At 35.3% G+C, this 27,698-nt stretch overlaps 3 protein-coding genes across 5 annotated transcripts in view; 2 read left to right on the top strand and 1 right to left on the bottom strand.

The window, feature by feature from the left end:
* Positions 1–2,339: 2,339 nt before the first annotated feature.
* LOC143554026 (uncharacterized) lies at positions 2,340–2,696 on the bottom strand. The gene has a single exon (XM_077043893.1). It carries the CDS (start codon positions 2,694–2,696, stop codon positions 2,340–2,342), a length of 357 nt encoding a protein of 118 aa, XP_076900008.1.
* An 18,470-nt stretch (positions 2,697–21,166) lies between these two features.
* LOC143554010 (small ribosomal subunit protein eS24z-like) lies at positions 21,167–23,082 on the top strand. 2 transcript variants are annotated; one of them, XM_077043878.1, is made up of 6 exons: positions 21,167–21,300; positions 21,788–21,867; positions 21,953–21,994; positions 22,234–22,404; positions 22,670–22,756; positions 22,877–23,082. In XM_077043878.1, exons 2-6 carry the CDS (start codon positions 21,793–21,795, stop codon positions 22,910–22,912), a joined length of 411 nt encoding a protein of 136 aa, XP_076899993.1. In that variant the 5' UTR covers positions 21,167–21,300; positions 21,788–21,792; the 3' UTR covers positions 22,913–23,082. The 2 variants fall into 2 exon arrangements, with proteins under 2 accessions (XP_076899993.1, XP_076899994.1); XM_077043879.1 differs by having other exon boundaries at positions 21,254–21,300; positions 21,784–21,867.
* Positions 23,083–26,706: 3,624 nt separating this feature from the next.
* Positions 26,707–27,698, top strand: part of LOC143554019 (TMV resistance protein N-like) — a 97,425-nt gene continuing 96,433 nt past the window's right edge. For both annotated transcript variants that reach the window (XM_077043887.1, XM_077043888.1), the window contains exon 1: positions 26,707–27,350. In XM_077043887.1, the coding sequence (XP_076900002.1) occupies positions 26,815–27,350 (536 nt within the window). In that variant the 5' untranslated portion in view covers positions 26,707–26,814. The remainder of the gene's footprint in view (positions 27,351–27,698) is intronic.

The following is a 27,698-nucleotide window of genomic DNA, read 5'->3' as shown; positions in this document are numbered from 1 at the left end:
TTCTTCGAATTCGCAAACGTTGGATTGGATCGAATGAGAGACCTGTTTTGCTGTTTGTGGGGTTAAGGTTAGAGACACGGTGAGTTACACTTTACCCCTTCAAGGTTACACGGAGTGCCGGTTTTTATAATAATCATATATTTTTTTCTCCACTATGGCAATAGTTTCACTTATTATCAATCACATCAATTAAAAAAATCATAAAACATTTTTTTTTCTATTTTTTGATATTTTGTATTATATGCAGAATCATATATTACATACGTTTAAAAAAAACAGCATTACATAGAATTTCATGAGTTTTCTCAACTTAAATGAGTTTTCATTATATACATGTTCATCACTTATGAACATATAATTTAACCCAATACATAGGATTGAACAAAAATGTAATTTTCTCTAGTTTTTAAAAGCTTTGTTTAAGGCAAGGAGTGAACCATGTCCATCATGATCATCAAAAACACCGTTTAGTGACAGAATTTTGCATTAGTCGTCTTTATGTAAAAACAACACGAAATACTCTTTAGAAACTAAGTCATCCGCATCGAACATGATGCGGCACTCTTATCGCATATATTCACAAATAACTCTTTACACATGGTGGGAAAAGTTAAATAAATAAAATAATAAAAAGCAAAATTTTATTTTTTTAACTTTGACCGGTCAAATATTCATTTTGATATAACTCTTGGTCTTTTTCATTTAAATCTCCGCTTTCATCATTGATTAAAACAGGTTTAACCAAGATTAAAACTATTAAAGAGTAGCCGGTAAGCAATATCTCGTTTATCCTAACGATAAGTGTGAGTCCTCAACAATGGTAAAACAGTGTGTGTTTTTAAAAATTAAATGTGGGCTTAATAAACTAAAGTGTGTTTGCTAAACTAAAACTCATCGGGCTAAGCTGACTCGTTTTAGTGCATGTATTTAGGATGAGTTTAATTAGGTGTGCATTTACATAGCATCTTTCACTATCTGACATGAACAAGTCCATCATGATGTAGATTATGCTTTAAAGTTCAATGTGTAAGTTAAACTATGTAACTTGAGTTTTTAAAGTCTTTCACAGTGGTGTTGCACGTTGTGTGTAAATCCAACATTTAAGCCATGCTAAAATTTTGGGATGTGACATTTATAATATAATGATGCATAAATTTTAAAGAAACATGCAAACTTTTACCGAGCATTTTATAACCATTGGTTCTCTTGTAATAATAAACCTATCCTCTTTTTGTGTTTATTTTGTAAAAGCTTCTCCATCCTTTTTCCTTAGTAGTAAGTTGAATCATTATATTTCTTTATAGTCATGGCCCATTGGATAATTCCTTATTGCCATTGAGATTTCTTTAGTTTGGCCCGGCTCGCTCAAAACTAGCCGGTTCATGTACTCTATTGACAATACGCCGGTTTAACCGGCCAGACCTTCAAACGTGAGTAAGTCACACACTTACATGGTGTACTCGCAGGGCCGGCCCAACAATAGAGGCAACCCAAGCAAGGGCTTTGGGCCACATATTTTCTAAGGCCCCCAATTTTTTTTTAAAAGGTCATATATATAACTAGGATTTCAAATTATGGGCTTTGGTCCATGCAGATGGAATAGTAACTGTTTTCATCGGAATTTATATGTTTTCTTTTTTTTTTTGGGATGTGTCTAACAAAGATCCATAATCATCGCTTGTATTTTTGGAGTTTGTTTACACCTTTATTGTAAATGCTCCTTTGTAGTTGTATCATACCATAGATAGCGCTAGCATATCTCTGGTAAAAAATAACTTTGATTTTCAAAACATTATACTAATTCTTAAGCAACTACGAAGAAGGCTACACTTGCAATTGCAAATGGAAATTGTTATTTTTAGCAATTTTAAATGTTTAACAAATTCAGTTAAAGTTGTCAATTTACGCCCACAACCATATAGGGTACAAAAAGTAACATCAATTTGCAAGACTAGGCAATAAGGATATTAAATAAAAAGGAGGCCTCGATTTTTTATTTTGCTTTAGGCCTCCAAAGAGGTTGGGCCGGCCCTTGGTGTACGTTAAATATAATTAAGTTGACATCAATTCTTCAAGGCAATACACAAGATCTATACAAACCAAAAGATCAAACAAGACATAGAACACAACAAAGGTTGAATTAAACTCAAAACAATATAACCAAAAACACACACTCCTAGCTACTCACTCTTCCACACACACAACACCAAACAAAACCCCATCTGCCCATCTTTACTCAACATTCTCGACAAACACTCATCGTCACTCGCCCACAACTTCTCGGCAGCAACACAAGTCTTAAACAAAAACACCGCGTTCCCTGTCCACTTCTCGAACAATCAACTATGAACATCCCAATAAACTTCCACGGGTAACCCGTCAACCAAAATCATATAATTCCCTCTAAACTTCCACCTCAAACACTTCACTTGCATCACCGGGTTCCCATCAATCCGTATCATCAAGCACAAGTCATCGGTCACACCCATCGTGTCACATTCTATTAATATCTCATGACCTTGACCCTTACCACAAAACTGAGCCCGTGTCGAATACTCCTTCTTTCCATAAATATGTGCTATTTTCGAAACAAAAACAGCATTTGGCGCCAAACTAGTTGCATCTTGAATTTGATATATTTTCTTGTGCACTTCCTTATTCATATCCCCTAGAACAAGAACGAGTTTGCGGTTCATGGCGATTGCTAGATAGAAGCCTGTGATGGGTTCGGGTGATGATGGACCGAATTTTGCATATGTTAAGTCTCAGTAAATGTTGATTGATTTGGAACCTGCTTCTAGGGTTCTAAAACCTCTTCTTTTGGAGAATAACCATGGCTTGATGTCGAGTTTACAAAGAGATTGGTTGTTTGAATCGTTGATTTCGACGGAAAGACTTTGGCCCATTAGGTTTTTAGTCCAAGTGAGAGTGATGATGATGTAAGATGAATTGTGCATTTTGCATTGGTATACACAAGTAACAAGATTTTGGGCATTTCTGGTTGTAGTGGTGGGAGTTTCTGATGAAGATGAAGCTTCACCAACTTGAACACCATTTTCACTAAAACAAGAAGGGAAGTCCTTCATTTATAACTTAACAAAAAAAAAACAAAATTTTCATTAGAAATATGTAACTATAATCTTGAATCTAAGCAACAATTTATGGGAAGAGCTTTTTAAAAAGCTGGCTCGAAATCGGCACGTTTGTAAACAAGTCAAGCTCGAGGAAAGATAAGCTTGCTCATTCACTGACTCGTTTAAATTAAAGCCCAAATTTTAAAATATACAACTTATAAATTTGTGTGCATTAGAAATATTACTCCTTTTTTTAAATATATATTGTAAAAAATACAAAATTAATTATTTTCTAAATAAACTAGCTGGCACGAGCTTCTAATGAGCCAAATTCAAGTTTAACATTTTAGATTGGCAAGATAAATGAGCCGGCTCCATTGGCTTGGTTGTAAATGAGCCAAACCTGAGCCCACCTTGGCTCGGCTTGGTTGCAGCCCTGTTTATGGGTAACATCCAAATTTATTAGGAAAATAAATAGAATAGGATTTTAGTGGGTGACTTTACCTTAAATTCAAAGTATATTGGTGGGTAACCTATCTCCAAGATCAAAATTCAAGATTTCTTGAAATGTGAGAGAGGAATCTTGAATCACATGATGCCAATGGCTTTAGACATATTGCATGCCATGATGTCAACTCCAAAATCATTCAAAGGTTTAGATTTGTTAAAGAATAAGATTCAAGCGTGGTGCCATTGCTAAAGAAAATGGTTTCTTGGTAATTAAGAACTGAGAAGGAACTATGGCTTCTTTATCCACTTTAACTTCTCTCACACACAAACACTGAACACACAGTGGTGCCATGAATGAGTATGGCTTTTCATGTTATGGGTCGCCTTTTATGATTTAGCGTAATAAATGGTGTTTATGAAAATGTTTTTGTTATGAAATGACTCATGCTCAAAAGCTATCATTTTGCTCATGTAAAGTGGAAACATCTACAAATGGGGTATTATTATTGGTTATGGCTATAGGTATTACCATTGGCGGAGCTAGACATTTAATTCAGTGGGGGCAAAAATAACTAATAAATAATAAAAAATAAACTACATGAGATTGTAAAAACGAATTTCATTAATTGTAACAAAACTAAATACATATCGCAATTTTCACATGATTTCAATCTTTTGAAAACACTTATTTAAAGCTTCATTCTTTTGCTTAGTTTCTAGTATTTGTATTTGTACTTGAGTTTATTGACAGAATATAGAAAAGCCTTCCTGTTTGTCGTCTTCCCTTAATGTTCGTGACGTCTGGTTAGTAATATAATCACCATTTTGTATATTGCTTTGATCATCGATTGTCCAACTTAACATTTTATTGGGTTGGGTTGGAAGAAATTTAGAGCATGGGGGCCTAATAGGAAAAACTAAAGGGAGCCTAGATATCTTTTTATCAAAAAATAACACTACAAAAACTAAAATTTACAAAGCCTATCAAAATCTGAGTGGGGGTCGTAACCCCCCCCCCCCCGGAACAATGCTTCAGTCCGCCACTGGGTATTACCTGTTTAGCATTTAAAACCATAGTTTATACATGCAGCTCTCTTTTTGGATGACTGGTTGGCAGTCAGTTGTTTGTATTTTATTCATGTTAAATAAATAAATATTATCTCACGTATACTTAAAACTAGTAAATTACCCGCATGTTGCGCCGGGGTAATCAATCTGTAAAATCCGAGTGTGGTAGCAGAGAGTCAACGCGAATTCGGAGGATATTTGCCACGTTCATTACGATATTGGAACTAAACCTAAAAAAGTTCGTTAAATTAACATGTTAAAAAAAATAGTGTGTATGGACGCTGGTAAAACTCGACAGTGAGTCGACGTGAATTCGGTGGATATTTGCTACGTTCCTTACGATATTGGAAGTAAACCTTAAAAAGTTCGTTAAATTAGCATGTTAAAAAAAATAGTATGCTTGGAGGCTGGTAAAACTCGACAGTGAGTCGATGTGAATTCGGTCAGTGTCAGTTACGTTCGTTATAAGCGACGTTGGTAAAACCAAGGTGCTGTCAGTCTTGGACGTTGAAACGCTGAGTCTACGCGAATTTGGACAGTTTTCGTCATGTCTGTTAAGGTTTCACTTGCGTTCATTACGGTACTAAAACTAAAAGTTGAGGTGGACCAATGGGGTGTCGTTGGTCGTTAAAATCGGGTGTCTGTAAAACCTGAGCGTCGTCGGTCGCGATCGTTGAGGGGAGTATACATGAATTTGGTCAGTTTACATTGTGCTCGTTACGGTACCGGAACTAAAAATATTCTAAAAGTTGAGGTGGACCAATGGGGTGTCGTCGTTCGTTAAAGTTGGTGTCTGTAAAACCCGAGCGTTATCGGTCGCGGTCGTTGAGGCGGTGAGTCTATATAAATTTGGTCGGTTTATATCGTGCTCGTTACGGTACCGGAACTAAAAAAATTCGTTCGGTTTCATTCATCACAATACCGGAAGTAAATCGAAAAATCTATAAAACTTGAGGTGGACCAATGGGGTGGCGTGATCACTAAACCCGGGTGTTGTTCAAACCTTAGAATTATCGAGGTGGTGAGAGTACGCGAATTCAGTCGGTTAAAAAAAATAACAAAAAAATAAATTTGATGTCAGTTGGTTAACGACGCAATAAAGAAAAAAGCTAAATGTTAATGCAACTTTCCCCAAAAAAATAAATGTTAATGTAACTTTACCAAGAATCGAACTAGGGCAAATGAGAAAAACAACATCTAACCAACACACCTTAGCTACCCAGGTAAACAAACTTCTGTGTTTGCATTTCATAAGTATATAATATATTTGAAAAATAAATCATGGAACTTATTTCCCTTCTGTGGCGCCAAAAGTCTCCTTTACTTATATACTAATGATTTCTCGTGCGTGTTGCGCCAAATCCTGTCGGTAAAACTTGAGCGTTGCAGCGGCAAGCTAATGCGAACTTTGTCGGTATCAGCTGCTTTCATTACGCTACCAGATTGAAACTAAAACACATATTCTTCAAATTAATATATTTAAAAAAAACAAAAAAATGTAGCTGCACTCATATAACTTATTGTATAAAAATTTAATTAATTTAAAACAACGTTTTTCAGTTGGTAAAACCTGAGCGTTACGACGGTGACTCGACTTATATTCAGCCGGTATCGGTTATGTTTTACGGTACCATAACTAATAACAAAAGATAAGTTCGTGAAATTAACAAATAAAATGACTATTAGCATATGCATATAAAAGAAATTAAAATATATAAAGCAGCGTTTATTCGGTCGGTAAAACCTGGACGTTGGTAAAACCCAATTGTTAATCAGGGTGTTGTCTGTGAAGCCTGGGCGTTGGTAAAACTTGAGCTTTGAAACATAGACGTTGGTAAAACCCAAGCGTTAGATGGCAAGCAAACGCAAATATGGGGTCGGTAAAACCTGAGTGTTAATCAGGGTGTTGTCGGTGAAGCTTGGGCGTTGGTAAAACTTGAGCTTTGAAACATAGACGTTGGTAAAACCCGAGCGTTAGACGGCAAGCAGACGCAAATATGGGGTCGGTAAAACCTGGACGTTGGTAAAACCCGATTGTTAATCAGGGTGTTGTCGGTGAAGCTTGGACGTTGGTAAAACTTGAGCTTTGAAACATAGACGTTGGTAAAACCCGAGCGTTAGACGGCAAGCAGACGCAAATATGGTTAGTATTTGTTAGGTTCGTTGGGTATAAGCATAGCTTAAAAAACAAACAAACAAACAAAATACTTTGAAAGTCAAAAAAAAAAAAGAAAAAAGAAAAACAATAAAAGAATCAAATAAATCATGTGGCACCGACCTTTCTCTTTTACCTCTATATAGATAATAATCATGTAACCCAAACATGATATTATCCCACGTACACTTAAATCATTATGTAATTACCCAAACACAAAATGTCTAACTTATTTATCTAAACGTGTCGGATTTGATGACATGTTCGCATGTACCATTCAAGTTGTAATCTACTATTATAATAAATAAAATAATTGTTGTGGCACATGGCACCTAATTATCCTATATTTTTGCCAAATGGCTTCATTATTATTCAAGTTTGAAAGTCTTAATTATCTAATTAAAACAACTAATAAATATTTAAACATTTCATATTAATGATATATCTATAATTTTGTAGTATAAATAAATTTAAAAAAATTGGAAATAAAAGAACGTACGTAGAACTTTTGAAACTCATTTTAGTACGTGTAATTTGTGTTGTATATTTTTAGTTTATTAGTGACTGGTTCATAAGGTGCATGATTCATCTTTACTCTGAGCAATACGAAAATGGTTCATCTCATTTGATTATTTTTTACTATTAATTCTATATAATAAGCTTTTTTATATGTATTGATAACTTTTGTTAAAATGACATAATTTAGCACTCACGGAGAATAGTAGATTGATGATGGTGCATATCAGCACTTTCTCTTTCAGATCTATAATTATGTGCATTTTTTTGTCACATGTTAACTGATAGTGAATTCATTGTCAAAAACTTGTGTCAACTAGAGTTTTAGGCCAAGCTGATATAAAAAATAAGTTGCTTTGATCCCTAAAATAGAGTGGTTTCATGGTGAGTTTTGTTTCCTTGATGATATGCTTATATTCATTTAGACATTGTGTCGTCAGTTATGGGCACAACACTTATTTTTTTTTTATTTCAAATCTTGCAAATTAAGAACATAAAGTATACTTGACTATTATAAATGATAGGAAAATGGTTGTAATTATGGGTGTTGCAAACCGATTTTATACAAATCATTGTAAGAAGTAAGATCATGAGCAGGGTGTTCGAAATACTAATTTGCTTCTTTTAAGTTGGTTGTTTATTATTATGATTTGTTTGTGTTCTATCTTCTATGCGAGTATCTCAAAACTGTTTGATATATGGGAAGAATGATGGTTTGGTTTTCAGTGAGATACTTATTCGTTGTAAATAAAACCTTTCCAACTATTTTTTTACTCTGATTTACATAATGGGTCACAACAAGTTCCATTTGAAACAGGCGCACTTTTAGTATGACTTGGAACATTTTGGGCAAGTTCAACTTGTATTCGAACCTTTAAGTAAACGAGTTAAATTTGCTACTTGTATTCTTTTATAACGGGCAAAACAAACGAGTAGTGTCAATCGGCACAACGCATAAGAACCGGTTTAGTCGGTACAAGTTAGGGTTTAAGCTGGCTATTTTAAGAAAAATATTACTTTTGGTTCAGAACATGTTTTCTTTACAACTTTTTTGTTTTTACTTTTACACGTAAATATAAAACTCACTATAACTGTTTAGTTTCTTGTATGTTGGAGTTGAGTAAAATGTCAAGATCGTCTAAAATTAAAAGTTTACTAAGAAGGCAATGTTTGAAACCAAAAAAAAATTGTGATAAAATACCTATAACTTTATTAGTATTATACTTTCTTTGCCGATATTACCAAATATGCAATTGCCTTGCTTCTAATTTTATAACCTAATGTATGAATTAGAAAAAAAAAACACAAAGTAAGCCACACAAGTTTATTTTTTTGTTGGTTATGGATGGTTAAATTTAATATCATTAAACCCTCAATTTGAATTCTTTGGTAATTTTTTTTTACCGATAGAAACTATTGCAGTTGTTTGTTTAATAGCAAGATGTGTTGAAACTAACACAACAATATACTTAGAAACAGTTTATTTATATTCTTCAGCTCTTGTGATTTTTCAAGAGTTTTGATGTGTGTTTTGTATGTGATTATTGCAACTTTAAGAACCAAAATCATATATAATAGATTTAATTTTTCAAACCCATGTAATACACGGGTTTATAACCTAGTTTGTAAATATGTTAATTGGATTGATGGGTGTTGATCGTTTTTTTTTCTTTTTCTTTTTTTTAACTAAATATGTTCAATAAGTCAACATAAAATGGCATTTATTAAACGTGTTAACCCGAGCATGACTTGTTTGTTCAATAACTTTGATATGAACAAAAAAAAGGAAAATAATTATTTTCGTGTCATGCCATAAATTGTCGCCTTGGGTTTAGGTGGCTAAAACTTAGAACTACTTTGTTACAATTAAATAACATACCCTTGTGATATAGGGTATGTTTGGCAATGAGCTTTTAGGGGCTTCAAGCTTTTAAGCTTTTAAGAAAAAGCTCATACTCAATTAAAAGCGTTGTTTGGTTGATGGAGCTTGAAGCTTTTAGGTCATGAGAAAAAGCTTAAAGCTTAAAGCTCCAACTAGTAGCGTTTAGAAAGAACTATAAGCTTTTAGTATTTTAATTACTTAAATAACCTTCCAAAATAAGTATATTTAATATTATTGTTTTTTAGTTATGTCCATTTTTGTCATTTTATACATTTTGTTAAAAGCTCCAGCTACTCTATCAAACACCTAAATATATCTAAAAGCTACAGCTTCCAGCTACCAGCTACAGCTACCAGCTTCCAGCTTCCGGCCACCAGTCACCAGCTTCCAGCTACCAGCCACCAACTAGTTTTGCCAAACATACCCATAGTTGTTAGATGTTAGTTTAGTTATTTAACAAGCCTTTATCGTTAAACATGACTTGATTAATGATAATTGCAAATTCGTAAAGTTATAAGAAGAACGCATATAGTGTACTTGTGTTTAACTGGTCATTGACCCGTCCGTCTTTGAGGTGTGAATAAGGCAACGATGAGGGACCAAGGGTGGTGTCCCAAACCCTATAGGAGGGGTGTGGGTAACTATTCAAAAATGTTTTCGGGTATGTTTTGATCCTAAATCATTTTTAAGTTAACAAACCCGACACACTTTGAACTATGTGTAATAAAACAAATGTGTTATAAAGTAAGGTCTATTCAAAACACTTATGGATCAACCCAATAATTTTACAAATATTAAGATATGCGGGTCGAGTTAAAATTCTTAACACTTCTTTATATGATGTTTTACATTTTTTAATTAAAAATAGTGTTAATGTGATGATTAAAATTTTGAGTTATCTAAGAGTCATAGTGATGAATCCAGGGCGAATCGAAGTAACTACCAACGAAACACAATAAACCAAACTGAAAGGACGGGTGGAATAAAAATATCAGACAAAGTATGGTATCCTATAAGGAAGTGGTTGCGCGCGGTTCTGATATGGTAACTCATAACTGTGACGTTTGCACCAAAGGAGAAAAATGCTACTAAAGTATGGAAAAATTCGTCCATCATCGGTGAAGTTAAGAACCTTCTTTTATTGGAAAATACCCTCGTACTATTTTTGGAAATTGGATTGATGAGGCGTCTTTATGTTATGTTAGTGGACTTCATGTCCTTATCATTTTCTCAGTTGAGTCCCAAGCTAAGGCTTTTCTTGAGCAAAAGAAGGAATTCTTACAACATATCTTCTCGAGTTATAATATTTGGGATGGAGATAAGTTTCTGCCTAATCGCTTGATGGTAACAAAAATCACCGGTGTACCTTTGCATCTTTGGGATAAAGAAACATTTAACCTAATCGGAGCTAAGTTTGTACGGGTTGTACAAGGGTCGGAACTTATTAGCTTAATAAAGGAAAATTGGATTTTAATAATCTCACCTTTCTGTTATTGGCCGATAATAATCTTAACTTAGTTTATTCCCACCCAGTGGTCCTAAATTAAAAAAAGTTGGCTCTCAATAGTCCTCCATTAAACAAAAACTAGCGGCGTTAAGTTTTTTCCGAATTTTAAACTGATTTTTAGGGCTTTAGATCGGAAGGAGAATACGAGTCGATTAACATAAAACTTAGCTCGAAATGATGCTTCAAATGGCTTGATTAGTGCTTCAAATCAGGTGTTTGAACTTCAAATTAACAAAAATTAAGATGTTTGGAATATCGTTTCGAGCTATGTTTTACATCAATTGACTCGTATCCTTTTTCCGATCAAAAGCCCTAAAAAATCATTTTGAAATTCGGAAAAAAAAACTTAACGTTGTTAGGTTTTTTTTAACGGGGGACCATTGAGAGCCAGCTTTTTTTAAATTTGGGACCATTCATGGGAATAAATTAAGTTAGGATTATTATCGGCCAATAACAGAAAATTGTGTTATTAAAATATAATTTTTCTTTAATAAATATGATAAAGAATTGTCAATTAGATGAAGCAACCTTTTTATTTCTTGAAATATTAGTGAATGGCATACCAAATTACCAACTACTAATAATATTATTTGGACACTTGGCATAAACTGTATTGAAGGTGCTTGTTAGCATTTGACACCGACTTCATACCAAAAAAAGCCTTCTTACTTATCAATAGATTATTTCATTAAATTACCATAAATGATCGTCAATTGAGGAGTTGAAGCTTTTTAAATGGGGTGGCTTCGATCCTTATTCTCCCCCATCAAGAACATGTGGAAACGAATTCACTCCATTCATACACGCCATCGAAAACGTAGGTATTTAAGGTTTGTCGGTATGGTTATTGATTTCGGGTCTGTTGATGTTAGAACTATGCTCGGTTTGTTTGTAGGTAAAGGCTTGTATGTGTTGTATGAAGATGTTAAGTGTTGCTCGTGCGAAGATGTGCAAATGTTGTGGTCGATTTTGGTTGGACCGGAACCTAGCTTTTCGATCTAAAATTTGAAGTAAACAGTAAATATGGGATTGCGATCAATGTTTATAACCAAATAATCAACTTTATTTCCAGATTTTCTTCGGGTATGCTAGAGAGATCGATGATGATTCTTCTGAGCATACTTTATTGGTTTGTAAACTGTTACCTAAATACCAGTGTACTTAATATAAAATTATAATGAATAGTACTAAATAGTTTTGTTTACATAATTATTTTTGAACTTTTACGTTAAAATGGATAATGACTTTTGTTTGGCCCACTAGTTTGATGTGTTGTTATAATCAAACAATTGAAATAGTTGCTACATATGAAAAGTTAAATGCTTAATTATGTATTACATCAGATGATGCATTTAATCCGTGATGTTCAACATGGATGCAAAAGTCAGATTACTCGTAAACTATTGCAGATCGATTTGTTCAAAAATTGAATCATGTATATTTCAAAAATTAGATCTCATTTATACATGGGTTTAAGTTCAAGGCACGTCAAGGTTGATTAGCTCGCGAGTGGTAGCAAACTTTTACTTAAAATATAATAATAATTATATAATACAAAGTATAACTACAAAATAAGTATCATGTATATGGTGTCTTTATCATATAACTAACTTCAAATAGAGTAAATTCACCCGGTTTTCGTTTGGAAATTTTTATACGTAGTGTAAATTTACTCGTTTTTGCCCGAAAATTTGAGCTCGCCCCCTCCGTATATAAAAATTTTCATACGCATTTTTATCCGGCCCCTCCACGTTTTCATCCAAGCTTCGTCACTGGTCAGAATCGAGTTTGACCCTGTAAGAACACTTACAAACCGAATTTATGTTAAGACACCAATCCATTTACATCACCAATTAACTCCTTATGCCAAATATTTGACCAAATATCGTCCATTAAAACTCTTGTTATGTTAAAAGGTACACTTTTTTCACATCGATAACAAACAACACCAAAAAAAAGATAAACTAAAATCAATACAAATTCTTAATAACATAAAAAAACAAACATTAGATTGTTTATGAAACAAGAGTGTTTAAACTTTCAGAACCCAACAAACTTTGTAATTTGATATATTTTTGGTCACAGATAAAATAAGTGTTTCTTGGATAATATTTTGTCTCACAACTCACAAATAGAGGTGCACAAATCGGGTTTTCCAAATATTCGGTTCTGGGTATGGAACGAGGTTCGGGTATTGGAAAATTGGGTATTGGTAATACTCAGGTCGGATTCAGGTCCAGGTCTTGCCTATAAAAACAATACCCTATGGTAGCGTTTGGTATGCAGGAATGACAGTAGGAATGGAATGATTCATTACGTGGGAATGAAAAAAGTGGTGTTTGATTGCTCAATGGAATGGAATCATCTATTACATATGGAATCCCAGGATTAGGTTATAATAGGAAGTATAGTTTTTGTAGAAAGGATAAGAGGTAATCTTGTCCATTGATTTTGAATATGGAGGGTTAAGATTAGTTTAGGGGGAAATCAAGTGTGAAAGAAGAGGAAGGGCATAAAAGGAATAACACATTTGTTGACTTTCTCTCTCCACATGCAAGGCACATGCCAAATTCCCCCATCATTTTAAAACGTCCATAACTTTTTTTTACGACGTTTTTATTGAAAAATAAATTCACCATAATAACGAGTGTCTTTTTATCTTTCATATGAGTACCATATTGTAATATAAAATTTAAAAAAAATTAGTGTGTTTTTTACAAATTGTGTTTTACCAAATTGTGTTGTACAAAATTGTGTTATACAATAGTATTTTTCATTGTGTTTTTTTTTCATTGTGTTTTTCCATTGTATATTTTACATTGTGTCATACAATTGTGTTTTTTCATTGTGGTTTTTTTTCATTGTGTTTTTTTCCATTGTGTTTTTCATAGTGCTTTCCATTGTGTTTTTCCTGCGAGGTGGTGGCGGTGGGTGACGGTTGTGGTGGCGGTGGAGTGGTGGTGGTTGTAGAGAGTAAATATGTAATTGGGTTTTATGTTAGTGGGTTTTTGAAATTAAATTAAGTGGGTTTTGATATTTAAGTGTTAGACTAAAATGATTCATTACGTGAGAATGAAAAAAGTGGTGTTTGGTTGCTCAATGGAATGGAATCATCAATTACACATGGAATCCCATTCCATCAAAACCATTCCTTCGCACCCCCTGACGTGAGGTCGAAGACTCACTCAAATATAAACCAAATACTACTAAATAGATAGTGGTCAGTGGGTATCGAACACGAGGAGTTTGTGGAAAGTGTGTTAATAAGTAGCTCAACGATTAACTAATATAAATGTAAATGACGAAACAGTAATTTCCAAGTTGGTTTTGATTTGATTTTTTATCTAAAATAAACTAACACGAAAGTTGTAAATGAATAATTAAACAAGCATTCCTCTCGGGGTTCGGGTTGTTACTCAACACTTTTGTTAACGTTCAATGGATAAACCGTAATCCCTCGGTTTTGTGTATGTGCAATTGTTGTGATTAATCAAGAACTAAGTACTCGGATTTCTAGAATGCGAGGTTGCTACTTAATCAATAAATCAATACTATTATCCTTAGATCTTTCCACTAAATCTCGATTGCCAACGACACCAAGAACATATGACTAAAAACTAGATAGAAATAATATGGACAAGTTACAACCATCACACAAACACAAGATCATACTAACATAGCATTTAGATAATCAATCCAAGTTCAAGAACAAGAAACAAAAGTGTTTGACAAATAGCCTTACATCCCGAGAGGAATACCGAAGTAACTAGCCACTCATGGCTCGGGAGATCATCCTTGCATCAAGTAATTTGTTTTCCACAATCCAAGACATAAAACAAAACAATACAAGACCCAAATGATGTTTTTGTTCTCCAAAATCGCCTCTAGCCCGGCCAAGATGAAAAAGTAGTTGAAGAGACACTCCCAAACGGCCTATTAAAAGACATACAACTTTGTCTCCGCCCAGGACCGTGGGCCACGGTGTGAACCGTGGTCCACGGTTCACCAAAAGTCAACAGGTCTACCAGCACGACCGTAGGTCACGGTTTAGACCGTGGGCCACGGTCGCCTCCACGGTTTCATTCTTCTCCACGGTACGGTGGACTATTGAGTTTTTGCACCAGGTGGACCGTGGCCCACGGTTCAGACCATGGGCCACGGTGGAGCTCATTTCCGCAACTTGATTTCTTCGTATCTCTCGCGTTCCAGCTCTGTTCCCTTCCCCGTTTTCGCCCGTGTTCTCGTAACACCGCTCTCTAGCTCCTTAAAGCTGCAAACACACGAGCAACCGTAGTCAACTAATTCCATGAAATTAACTTAATCCCGTAAGCGTTATTATATCTTTTATATCACTTAGTTGCTTTCCTACGGGTCGCCCGTCACCCCCCTTCTTTTTTATCATTCCATTCCTCCTTCACCTTACCTTCTCAACAACACTACCACCTAACAACCACCACCACCATTACCATTGGCACCACCACCACTGCCATCGCCACCACCATTTTCGTCGCCGGAGCTACAACCGTCGCCATTGCAGGTTTTTTTTTTGGGTTAAAAAATATTTTGAGATAGAAGTGTTTTTATTATTTGTATTTCATTTCTACAATTTTTTTGAATACCAAACAATAAAAATTAATAATTGATTTCATTCCTATAGGTTAACCAAACAAGACAAAGGAATGGTAATGATCCATTTCATTCCCTTGTCCATTCCATTCCTTCTCTCATTCCATTCCCCCTTTATTCCATTACCTCCAACCAAACATACACTATGTATCGGGTTCAGGTCGGGTATAGAACTGAGTATTATAAAACCGGGTATTTGAATACCCTATTTTCGAGTATTGAAAAAACCCTATTTTTGTTTTTTTTTCCGGGTTTTTTTACTAGTATTTTTCAAGTACAGATTGGAGTTTTTAGGGGGTTGCATTTTTAGGGGTATTTTTCGAGTATTTTCAAGTATAGAACAGGTATTTGAAAAACCTGTTTTCAGGTATTGGAAAAACCCGGTTCTGGGTATGGAACCGGTTCCGATTTTCGGGTATTACCGAGTACAAATCGGGTCCGGTTTGGGTACGAGTTTTGGTATCGAAAGGCATATCCTATCTGTACCTTACGGGTAGGGTCGGGTATTAAAAACAGGGTATAAAAAACCGGTTCCGGGTTTTTTTTATCCGGTTTAGAATTCGGGTTTTTTGTGTACCTCCACTTAGGCATGTTCAAAACGGTTTGGGACTAGGAACCGGAACCGGTTCCTAACCGGTTCCTATATTCAAAACCCCCTTTTAAACCGGTTCCAGGCTCGAACCGGTTAGGGAACCGAACCGGTTCTCCCACCCTCGGACCCCTAACCTATCTAACCGGTTCTTACCGGTTCCTAACCCGGTTCCTGTACCGTAACCGGTTCCAACCGGTTACAGTGTAATTTTTTTTTTTTTTCGTTTTTCGTTTGCGATTTGGATTCTAAACTACGATTCGTATTTGTATAACATGAAAAATAAAAAAAACAATTAACATAAAAATAAACAATTAACTGATGAAGAAAAGACAACTACTGAAGAAGTTTGCCACTGAAGACAACTACTGAAGGTTGCCACTGAAGACAACTACTGAAGGTTGCCACTGGTGACAAGTTGACAACTACTGAAGGTTGCCACTGATGACAACTACTGAAGGTTGCCACTGATGACAACTACTGAAGGTTGCCACTGATGACAACTACTGAAGGTTGCCACTGATGACAACTACTGAAGGTTGCCACTGATCACAACTACTGAAGACTGCCACTGATGAGGAATACTCATCAGTGGGAAAGCTGCCACTGATGAGGAATACTCATCAGTGGGAACATTCATCAGTTGAATCAGTGGGAAAGCTGCCACTGATGACAACTACTGAAGGTTGCCACTGATGAGGAATACTCATCAGTGGGAACATTCATCAGTTGCGACTTCTTCCTTGGAATTTCTTGTAGAAATGCCTTCTTATTCGTCGTACACTCGAACATCAAGTGGTGTTTCATCTTCGAGAGTGGTTACGTGTTGAATACGATCGATTGAGTCCAAGTGATCCTTTAAGCAAATGCACATCTCCACCGACTCCGAATTTAGTCTTGTTCTTCTCACCGATATTACCCTGCCACTAAGAGAAAAAGCGGATTCCGAAGCTACCGTAGAAGCTTGGACGGTTAGTAAATCACGGGCCATGGTGGCAAGAATCGGAAACTCGGTTTCCTTTACCTTCCACCAAGCCAAAACATCAAAAGTGCCATATTCCTCTTCGGATAAACCGGTAGAGTAATCATTTGCACTATACCTTCCTAGTTCGCTTGAAGGGGTGTTACCCCTTTGTTTTTTAGCCGTTACGTTGCACTTGAACTTGATGAAGACCCCCCCGGCATAGGCATGTGTATGTTTGACCCATATTTATTTAAATAAAAGTCATACATAAATTTAAAATTCAAGTTAAAATCATTTTTTGCCTCTGTTGAAAAGTTTGGGTCAACTTCATGCATATCTAAGGCTGAAAAAATTTCGTCAATCACACATTCAACCCCCGTAACATTTAACATTGGGTTTAAAGCGGCGGCGCAAGTAAAAACTGGTGGCAATTCAAGAAAGTATTTTTTTAATTTAAACTTCATTGGTAATATGATGTTTGAAAACATTGGACTTTTATTTTCAAATTCTTTAAGATTGTTAACGATTAAAAATAACTCCGAAAGAACCAAGGGACTTGTCGGATAATACGTTCCCGATAGTTTCGTAGTTGATGTTTTAAAAACTTCAAGAAAAGTCGATAAGTCATTGATAATTTCCCATTTCTCATTTGAAAAGGGGATTGCCAAATCATTCTCGGCAAGACTAGAATGAAACATTTGTAAAGTTTCTCTTTGTTTCAAAGCACTTTGAAACATTATGCAAGTGGAATTCCATCGATGAGGTACATCCTGTAACACCCCGACCAAAGGCGGATTATACATCGGGGCGCCACATTTTGTTTCATTACTCGTGACACTATTGGGTGTCAATATTTAATAAATACATTTATTCGCGCACGCGCAAGGTAAACACAAGATAACATAAATCATCATAAATCAATATATTATAAATCATAATATTCGAACAGCAAAAACTTGTCTTGATACATTTTAATCTAGGTCCAAAATAAAGAAAACTTCCTATGTGTCCACAAGCTCCAAAACAGCTACTGCAAACCTGAACATGTGTTAAAATAAACGTCAAACACTTGCGTGTTGGTGAGAAATCAAGTTTAATAGATAATAATAGATAACAATAAATCTGCGCGCAACACGTGTATGTCTGGTGTTTAACAAGGGTGCAATCAGATTGTGATCAAGCCTAAATAGATCATAGCTCATAGTTCATAGTTCAATCCGTGCTCCCAATTGAGCACAAAAACGAGAAAACATCTGTGCAAGTGTAAACAAAGAAAACCGTAAACGATAGGTCTCCCGTGTTCATCTAATGGATCCATGAAAACTGCGGAATAGGCCGAACAAAGCGGTTAATGATACACACATACAAATAAACAGCCAAGTAAACGTCCTCAACACATGGGATACTGCGCGACTAAAGCTCATAAACAAGTTTAAGACTCTAAGTTTGTATGAACACATGAACATCCCAAAACATTAAAAGCAAAAAGGGATTAGGTACGAGATTACTCACATGATAAACGATGCGGTGTAAGATAAAGCAAGAACCAACTTTAAATAAGCACAAGTTAACCTATAAATAAGATTATTGTTTTAATGATTTGTTTTAAGTCTTGATTATAAGCTAGCATAATTAATAAGTAAATTATTATATATAATATATATTACCGGAAAAGCAGGGCAGAACAGGGAGGAAGACGGAGGCAGAGAGGAGACGGCAGAGGATCAACGGCAGAGAGCAAGGAAGAACAGGAGAGATTAAGTGTTTGTGTGTGATGTGTTAGGAAAAATAACATTATTATTTATAGAGAAACCCTAGGGAACACAATCCCTAGAAAAAGGGGAAAAGATCTCAAAAAGCAAAAGATTCCAAAAGCAAAAGATATCAAAAGATATGGCAGCAGGGAAAAAGAGAAAAAGCTGACAGGGAACAGTAAAATGGCATGGGCAGTTCAGAAAAAGGTACTGGTCAAGCATGGAAAAAGCAGATCTCAAAAGATAATGTCAGTCACTTTTTCTGCCAACCAATGGGGTTGGTGCGCATGCTGCGCCAAAAGTGGCTTTTCAGACATAAAGCAGATTAGGTCAACAGCACAAAAGATAAGACAACACAAAAGCAACGGCTAGATTAAACCGAAGAAAACTCAAAGGGTTCAGCGCGAGAAAGCTCGAGCGCACGCGCGAGAGCGAAGGCAGACACAGAAGGACAAGAGAGCGCGAGCGCGAAGGCAGACAGAACCAACCTTAACGCGTCGCGGAAAGAACTACATTTCTAAGCGCGCCGCGGGAAGAATCACATTTCTTAGCGCGCCGCGGGAGGAACTAAAATTCCTAGCGCGCCGCGGGAAGAACTACGATTCTTAGCGCGCTGCGAGAAGAACTACAAATCCTTAGCGCGTTGCGGGAAGAACTACCGTTCTTAGCGCGCTGCGAGAAGAATTACAATTCTTAGCGCGCTGCGAGAAGAGTTCGTCTCGCGTATCGCTGAAACAGGTGGTCTTCACGCAGGATTCCTTGTAAGGGGTCTGGCGCGTGGAGCTGCGCAGACAACCTTAGGCGGGAAGGAACAAAGGACAAGCAAAGAGTTAGAAGAAAAAGAGGGAAACAAGGCGTAAGGGCGGGACGGCGACAAGAGGGAAAAGAAGGCGGAAAGAGAGGAGAGGGACGGGACGGCGGAAAGAAAGAGAGAGAAAGAGGCGGGAAGGAAAACATATATTATTATTAAAAGTAAAATATAAGTATAAATATTAAATTATAAAAGAAAGAGATCGGGTCAGAGAAACGGGTACCTGGGTCGGGTCGGATCGGGGCAGATGTCACACATCCCAATTAGCTCCCAAAGCTTTTATTCCCGTATCTTTACAAAATTTTCTATATTCCATTTGTCTTTTATTACTTTTCTTAAAAACTTCATGTATCATTAGTCTAAAATCGTTTATAATCGATGTAACCTCATCCGAAGCAAGTCCGTCTTGCACGATTAAATTAATGATATGTGCAACACACCTTGAGTGAAAAAATATAACATTGCAAATCGGCGTATATTTTAATTTTAATTTATCAACAGCCGATGTATTCTTCGACGCGTTATCAAATGCCATTGAAGATATTTTATTTTCTAGTTTATAAGTTTTTATAACATAATCTAAAATTTCAAACAAATTATCTCCCGTATGTGGATACTCAAAGAGTTCGAAAGCAATGGTGCGTTTCATCATTTCCCACGATGACGGGTCTACCCAATGAGCGGTGACACAAAGATAAGATTCGGGTAGACCATGTGGAGCCGACCAAACATCACTAGTTAAGTTTATTCCCGTATTTATATTTTCAAAATATGCAATTAGTACCTCTTTGGCCTTCTTCCACAATTTTAAACAATAACGTTTAAGAGTATGACGACTTACGTGAGTGTATTGTGGTTGAAACGTATCTCGAATCATGGCGGTTAAGCGAGGGTTGTCGAAGTGGCTAAACGGCAAAGCTTCTTGAATCACAAACTTCGCCATACGATCTTGAACTCGATCAATTTGGTATGTAAATATTCCGCCTTCACTATCCATTTGCGTTTGTTGCGAATCGACGTTATTTTTCAACGCCTTGCAATACGGTTTTTCGATGTGTTTATTCAAATTTGAATTCGAAAGTGGGTTTAAATAAATTCCACAAAACTTGCACCGAGCCTTCAATGAATGGTCACTCAATTCAACCAAATCTCAATTGCACCAAATCTCTTGATTACGATTATGAGGTACAATACGAACGAAACTTGGTTCGGCGTTGGAACCTTGACCAACCGATGATTGTGAGGCAGCCATAACAACAAATATGAATATAGAAGAAGAGAAAACAAGAGATTAGAGAACTCAAAACGTTGTAATAGCGTTTTTTTGTATTTTTTTGCGTTCGGATTTGCGTTTTGAGTGTTGTGATGAACCCATGACACCAAATACGTATTTATACTAGTAGTGGGGTGCTTGGGGGAGCCAAAAAACGGCTATTTTGACCCCAACGGTCAAAAAACGGCCAAAAAAACGATTTCCAACGGCTATATTCGATCCAACGGCTAGAACCGGTTAGGAACCGGTTCCGGATGGTTCGGTTCCAGAACCGGTTCCGGTTCGGTTCCGGTTCCTACCCGCCCCCACTCAGAAATGCAAGAACCGGTCACGGATCATCGGGTTGAATCAGATAGGGTCCGGTTCCTACATAAAACGGGTAGGAACCGGTTCGGGTCCACCGGTTCGGTTTCAGGAACCGGTTTCGTTGAACATCTCTACCTCCACTCACATATATAACATGACTATTAATGGGCCGCAGTCTGATGCATATAGCAATCGGCCCAGCCCACTAAAAAAGCGACTATCATTATATCCGTTTGCAATTTAATCGTTAGGGTTTCTTCTAATCTGCCTTTGCCTACTTCTCTCAACAGCAAACGCCGTCGTCAACCGGAGTAGCTGATCTACGGTATGCCTGCACTAAACTAATCTCATAACATATGCTTATAAATCGTCATGTTTTTCTTTATTCCAGCTGAATAATCATTTGTTGGCGTACTCAATGTGTTAATTATTGTAGATTAAATCAAGTCTTAAGCTGATTAATGCACTTAGAAGCTGTATAATTGTTAATTAATTATACATTTTATAGGTTTGTTTGTTTGATACTTTGATTTAGGTTAAGTTTTGTGTAGGATGATTGTAGCTTAAGATTAAATAAAACTGGCTAAAATTTTGAATTTTGTTTGCTTATGTGTTGTGTGAGTAAATAGACAATTGAAGTTTATTTACATGCACAATGATGTGATTACAGTTTCATTATGCAATAACAATAATAACAATAATAATAATAATGATGATAATAATAATAATAATAATTCTTGTTGTTGGTGGTGGTGGTGGTTTACTGAAATGGTGTAGTGATTTTATATTGTTCTGTTTTATTTGTTGTCTAGTGAAAATGGCGGACACCAAGGCAGTGACGATTCGAACCAGGAAGTTCATGACTAACAGGCTTCTATCCAGGAAGCAGTTTGTGAGTTTTGTCCATCTTTTAGTTGTTTAGGTTTCTAGTTTTGCAGATGGTTTTTCATGCTTATGGATTGGTTGTGTTGATGTAGGTTATTGATGTGCTACATCCTGGCAGGCCAAATGTCTCCAAGGTTCGGTCTTTAGTGTGATATTTTTGTATATGTTTATAATTCTATTGTGCATGTGTTTTTTATGGTTTGTTACATGTTGAAACACCTTGATTTGATCTTGTACAAGTCTTGGATATCAATATCAGTGTTTTGTATAAAGCTTAGATGAACCATTATATTGTTTGAATTAGTTATATTTTATTGTGTATTCTCTGTCGTGTGATAAATTTTCTAATTACAGTTTTGATTTTTTTTTAAAGGCTGAGTTGAAGGAGAAACTTGCTAGGATGTATGAGGTGAAAGACCCAAATGCCATTTTTGTATTCAAGTTCAGAACTCATTTTGGTGGCGGCAAATCAACTGGTTTTGGTTTGATTTATGATTCTGTTGAGAGTGCCAAGAAATACGAGCCAAAATACAGGCTTGTCAGGGTAACTCTCTAAACTCTGTTTCCCTGTTTTAGTTATGACATTTAGGGGTGTTGGATTCAGGGTTTGGGCTCGGTTCAAAGCGAAAAGTTTTATGAATATGAATCATATTTTTAATACGGGGCATTGATTATAAGTACTGAACTGAATGAGTTTAGAAACTGATTTATGTTCCCAGTTTGTTATTACGATCTGCAAATCAAACACCACCTTACTTTATGTGTAGTTTTATTTTTATATTTCTAATTTTTTCTATGAATATATGCAGAATGGGCTTGATGCCAAGGTTGAGAAGTCAAGGAAGCAGTTGAAGGAAAGGAAGAACAGAGCAAAGAAGATTCGGGGTGTAAAGAAGGTTAGTATTTCATGTTGTAAGCGTTATTTATTAGAACCCAAGCGTTAGGTTGTGTAATGGAAAAACATACATATTCTTGAGATTAAAACACACCCTAAAAGGTACTTTCTTACCTTGCAGACCAAGGCAGGGGATGCTGCCAAGAAGAAGAAGTGAACAATGAAACTTGTGGTACTTGTTTTGTTCTTATGAGATCTATTGTGTTTTCTTGGTGCAACATTTTGGTTGGTTTTTGTTTAGGAATTATAAATTAAACGAACTATATCTGTAGCTCTATGTTGGATATTTTTGGCAGTTTTTTAAGGCTTAATGCTTTGCAATACATGGTTATCTCGTGTTGGTGCTTTTTATGTTGTGTAGTTTTCACTGCAAGCTCCTCACAGGACATGCTTTATGGGGATTTATATGTGCTTCTTGAACCTGGCCTGTGGCTGGGAAGAACTGGTGTTTAGTTTAGATATTTTGATTCAAACTAAATTTCATATATCTGTGGTTCTGTTAGTTGCTTGTTAGGCTATTTAAAGAATTAATTCGAGCTTTAGAAACGGATCTTGAAATGAACCGAACTTGGGCTTTAGCTTGTTTACACCCATAATAATCCCTTACCCACCCTCTAACTAGGAGTGAGCAGAAAACCGAATCGAAACCGAATTAATCGAAAAAACCAAACCGAAGCATTAACCGACGGTTAATTTTTTGTTTTTTTGAAAAACCGAAATTTTAGTTTTGATTCGGTTATTCATTTTTAAAAAACTGAAAAAAACGACCCGAACCGATTGATGATGATAAAGATTATTAAGATGATGAGGAATGGACTAAACTTTTAAAATAAATAAATAAAATGATGAATGAAGGTTATGACTAAACTTTAATGCTTTTCAATTTTTAAACTTTATTTATCAACTTTGTATTCGTATAACACTTGCCTGTTTTTGTTTTTTAAATTCAATATATATGTGGACTGTGGTAATCTAACACATTTTTATACATGCTTAAAATATACATTTTAATTTTTTAATTTTTTTTGCAATGTCAACACATAATGGAAAAAAAAACCCGAAAATAACCGAACCCAAACCGAAATTAATCGAAAAACCAGAAAATCGAAAACTGAACGGTTGGCATATTCAAATAATCGATTACTTCGGTTTCGGTTTGGGTTTCGCCTAATAACCGAACCGAACTGTACTCAGCCCTACTTTTAACGTGTGTCATACTCGAGGACTCAAGGTGTTTGATTGTGTACGCAACCCCATGACAAGCGTGAGAAGTCAGTTTGTTTAAATGCTTATCAACTCGATGCCTTACATTTTTGTGTCAAGCCTGTTTTTTTCATTCTTATGATATTTTTTACTTTAGAGCGTCTATTAACTCATATTTCTTTTTCTATTGTTTCAATTGTAATTACACTTTGATTTTGATTACAATTCATTTATTAACCTTATTTGGCAATGAAATAATAAAACCATATGATTCATCTGAAAAGGGGATGATAACTATTTTTTTTTATGCCTAAGAGCATTCCCAATGGGTTCTCTATCTCCATCTTTAAATTTAACTAAAAAACATAATTTCTTTAATTTATGCATCATTTTTTAAAAACCTTCCCCAACCCATTATTCATTTCCATATCTATATTCTTTTTCTATTATTTTTTCTCTTTCTTCCATTTATAATCTTAACTGTAATTATTTTGTCTTATTATCATTTTCAATATAAATTGATTTATAATATATATTTATGGAAGGGTAGATGGAAATGGAGTGTTGTGTCAACACTCTAAATTTGGGGGCTTCCTATATCATTTCACTAAAATTTAGAAATGGAGTTTGGAGATAGAGAATAGGTTGGAGTGGTTTCTAAATTTTAGAAATGAAGATAGGTATGGAGAACCCATTGGGAATGCTCTAAGAGCATTCTCATCACACCCCTTATCCCTAAATTAAAAATTACACTAAAACTCAATACATTTTCTCTCTCTATTTCAATTAAATAATACTTTTTATACATTTTATCATTACGTTTTCTCTTTCCTTCACTCACAACCACTTTCAAAATATATTAAAAAATTATAGGGGGTGAAGAGTAGTTTTTCAAATATACAGAAAAATCACTATTTTTTCTAAAATATAAAAACTCTTCACTCACAACACTCTGAATCTCTCTCTAAATTATAAAAACACCCCATACATTAAATGAGGGGTTGGATGAGAATGCTCTAACAGGACTACATCACTTGTTGGATTTATTTAAGCCATTTCCCTTAAGTGATTTATATGAATAATTAGTTTTTCTTTCATGGAGTTTCTCCTTTATTCATTTAGTGCCTTATTTCAAAATAAGAAAAAAATGATTTAACCACAATAACTACCTCAAGTAGTCAAGTACTATTTTTACCTAAGGTTTTGCTTCTTTGGGTCTTTTAAATGACATACACAAACCCCAATACTAGTACATGCTCTACAATCAGAATGGTTAATAATGCACGTAAGTATGATGATATTGAGCTATGCAGCTCTTCTTTGTGGATCATTATTATCAGTAGCACTTCTAGTAGTCATTACATTTAGAAATCTTTTTTATAGTTCTAAAAGTAATAATTTATTAAAATTAAATGCATAATTTTTATTTGGTGAAAATTACAAGAATGAAAGAAAAATACTTCTTTTTTATTTCTGATAAGAATTATTACAAGGCCCAATTTCTTAAACAATTGGATTATTAGAGTCATCTTGTAATTAGCCTAGGATTTGCCTTTTTAATCACATGTATTCTTTCAGGAGCAGCATGAGCTAATGAAGCATGGAGATCATATTGGAGTTGGGATCCAAAGGAAACTTGGGCCTTTGTTATTTGGATCGTATTCGCAATTTATTTGCGTACTCAAACAAATAAAAATTAGCAAGGAGCAAATTCCGTAGCTGTGACAACTCTAGGCTTTCTTATAATTTGGATATGCTATTTTGGGGTATATAAGGCGCATTAAATACATATGAATTTAAACTTTTGAAAAACCAATACCAAAAATTACTAGTTCTGGAATTTGTTTCAGACTTTTTTAGAAAAACAAGAATGAAATTCTCTTTCTACATAATTTTTAATTTTATACTAGAAAAGTATGTATAAAAGCTATTTGGCCTAAAAAATGTTTAATAACATTAGATGATAGAAGAATGAGTTGACACGACTAAAGCATAACATTTTAACACGCCTTTAAAGAGGTATGGCTAGGAAAATCAAAAGTAGAATATTATTTTAAATAGCTTTTGAGGCATGTTAGAGGTATGCCATGCAAAAGACTCTGGAGCGGTCTAACTAAAAAATGGCAAATGTTCTACGTAAGGATATTCACTAACTTTTTCATAAAAAAAAGGCAATCATATAAAACAACATAATTATTCTTTAACTTTTTTAAAATAAAAAATATAAAGTTGAGCGAGTTAAATTTGATTGTGGCTACACACGCTTGAGCCTTTGCCTCGTTAATGCAGTGGCGCTTAAAGGGACCCAAGCCCCTTTAACTTTTGGTTTTAAAGTTGTGGCTAAGAAACTGTCGTTGAGGTGGTAGGGTCTCCACCCCATTAGAGTTGGTGTAAGTAGATGCGTAGGAAATTTAATGAAAGATAAAAGGAGCACATCTCATCATCTCATGGGCCCATTATTATTAATGAATTGAAGAAATATAAAAGCAAGAAATTTCCAGAAAACGAGTGGTAGTTAAATTTCGTGGAAAAAGAGTCGAAATTTAACAAAGTTGTTCCATAGGATGAAAATGTAGCCTTTATTATTTTATATAATAATGACCAAATTGCTGTCTGTTTAATAACACTGGTATTCCAGGAGCCTCCTTTCCGTCCCGGCATCGGAGCAAGAATCGGTAATCTTCTTTCTATCTTTCTCTAGAGTTATTCTACATTGATGATATGTACTTGGTCTTGTAGGGTTTGTCTATTTTTTAAAGTTAAAATTCATAAGACTGACTTATTTCTGCATATGCAGTTTCTTTGTTTTGGCAGAAAGTGAAGACAGTACGTGTTGTTTGCTTTTGAAACTCAAAAATGAATCCATCCTCATCATCTACTTGTTCTAAGAGGAAAAGGGATCCAAATTCTTTTGATGATGAGCCTGAATCATCATGTAAAAGGCCAAAGAATGATGTCATCATCAGTTATTCGTTTGAAGATATTGGCAAAACCTTTATAAGCCACCTCCGAGCAGCGCTTATTCGCAACAGTTTTGCCATCTCTGACCACACCATGCTCCCTGTTGGTCAAGATATGCGTTTAGAGCTGTTGAAAGCTATCGAGGAATCTGAGATGTATATTGTTGTATTCTCCCCTCATTATGCTTCTTCGGTAAGAAACCTCGATGAGCTGGTTGATATTATGGACAGTTCCCACAAGCTTGATGAAAGGAAAGTTGTTCCGGTATTTTATAAGGTGGAGCCATCTGATGTTAGAAGTCAACAAGGTCCTTTCATTGAAGCTTTTCAAGCTCACCACACCGACACTAACTTAGATCCAGAGAGAGTTAAAAGATGGAGACATGCCCTAAAAGAAGTAGGCCAGTTGTCTGGTCTTCCCTTGCAACATGGGTAATTTTTCTCTCCCTTGTCTTCAGTTGTTACATATAAGTTATAGCTCTTTTGTTAAAGTACCCTACATGAAAAAAAATAAAAATAATAAAAAAAGACCAAATTTGTTTTATATATTAATGAGCTTCTCTCTGAAATTTGGCAGGGATGAGGCGAAATTCGTATTGGAAATTGTTGAAGTACTTGAGAAGATGCAAAGACCACAAAAGTTGCATGTTACAGATCATCCTGTTGGGGTAAGATCTCGAGCAGAAGAGCTCATCTCAACATTAAGATTAGACCAAAAAGCTCTTGTTTTGGTTGTTGCTGTTTTAGGATTTAGTGGGATTGGTAAGACGACTATTGTCA

This window comes from Bidens hawaiensis, unplaced genomic scaffold (assembly GCF_021521415.1).
Source record: "Bidens hawaiensis isolate Kalapana, Puna unplaced genomic scaffold, B.hawaiensis_p1.1 tig00017470_1, whole genome shotgun sequence".
NCBI classification, from domain to species: Eukaryota; Viridiplantae; Streptophyta; class Magnoliopsida; order Asterales; family Asteraceae; genus Bidens; species Bidens hawaiensis.
Note: the sequence above shows the minus strand (reverse complement) of the source record. Positions and strands in the feature narration are given on the sequence as shown.

Coding starts and splice junctions, on each gene's coding strand:
- LOC143554026 (XM_077043893.1), bottom strand. CDS start 2,696: ATGAACCGCAAACTCGTTCTTGTTCTAGGGGATATGAATAAGGAAGTG.
- LOC143554010 (XM_077043878.1), top strand. CDS start 21,793: ATGGCGGACACCAAGGCAGTGACGATTCGAACCAGGAAGTTCATGACT. Junction 21,995..22,233: donor GCAGGCCAAATGTCTCCAAG/GTTCGGTCTTTA, acceptor TTTTTTTTAAAG/GCTGAGTTGAAGGAGAAACT. Junction 22,405..22,669: donor CAAAATACAGGCTTGTCAGG/GTAACTCTCTAA, acceptor GAATATATGCAG/AATGGGCTTGATGCCAAGGT.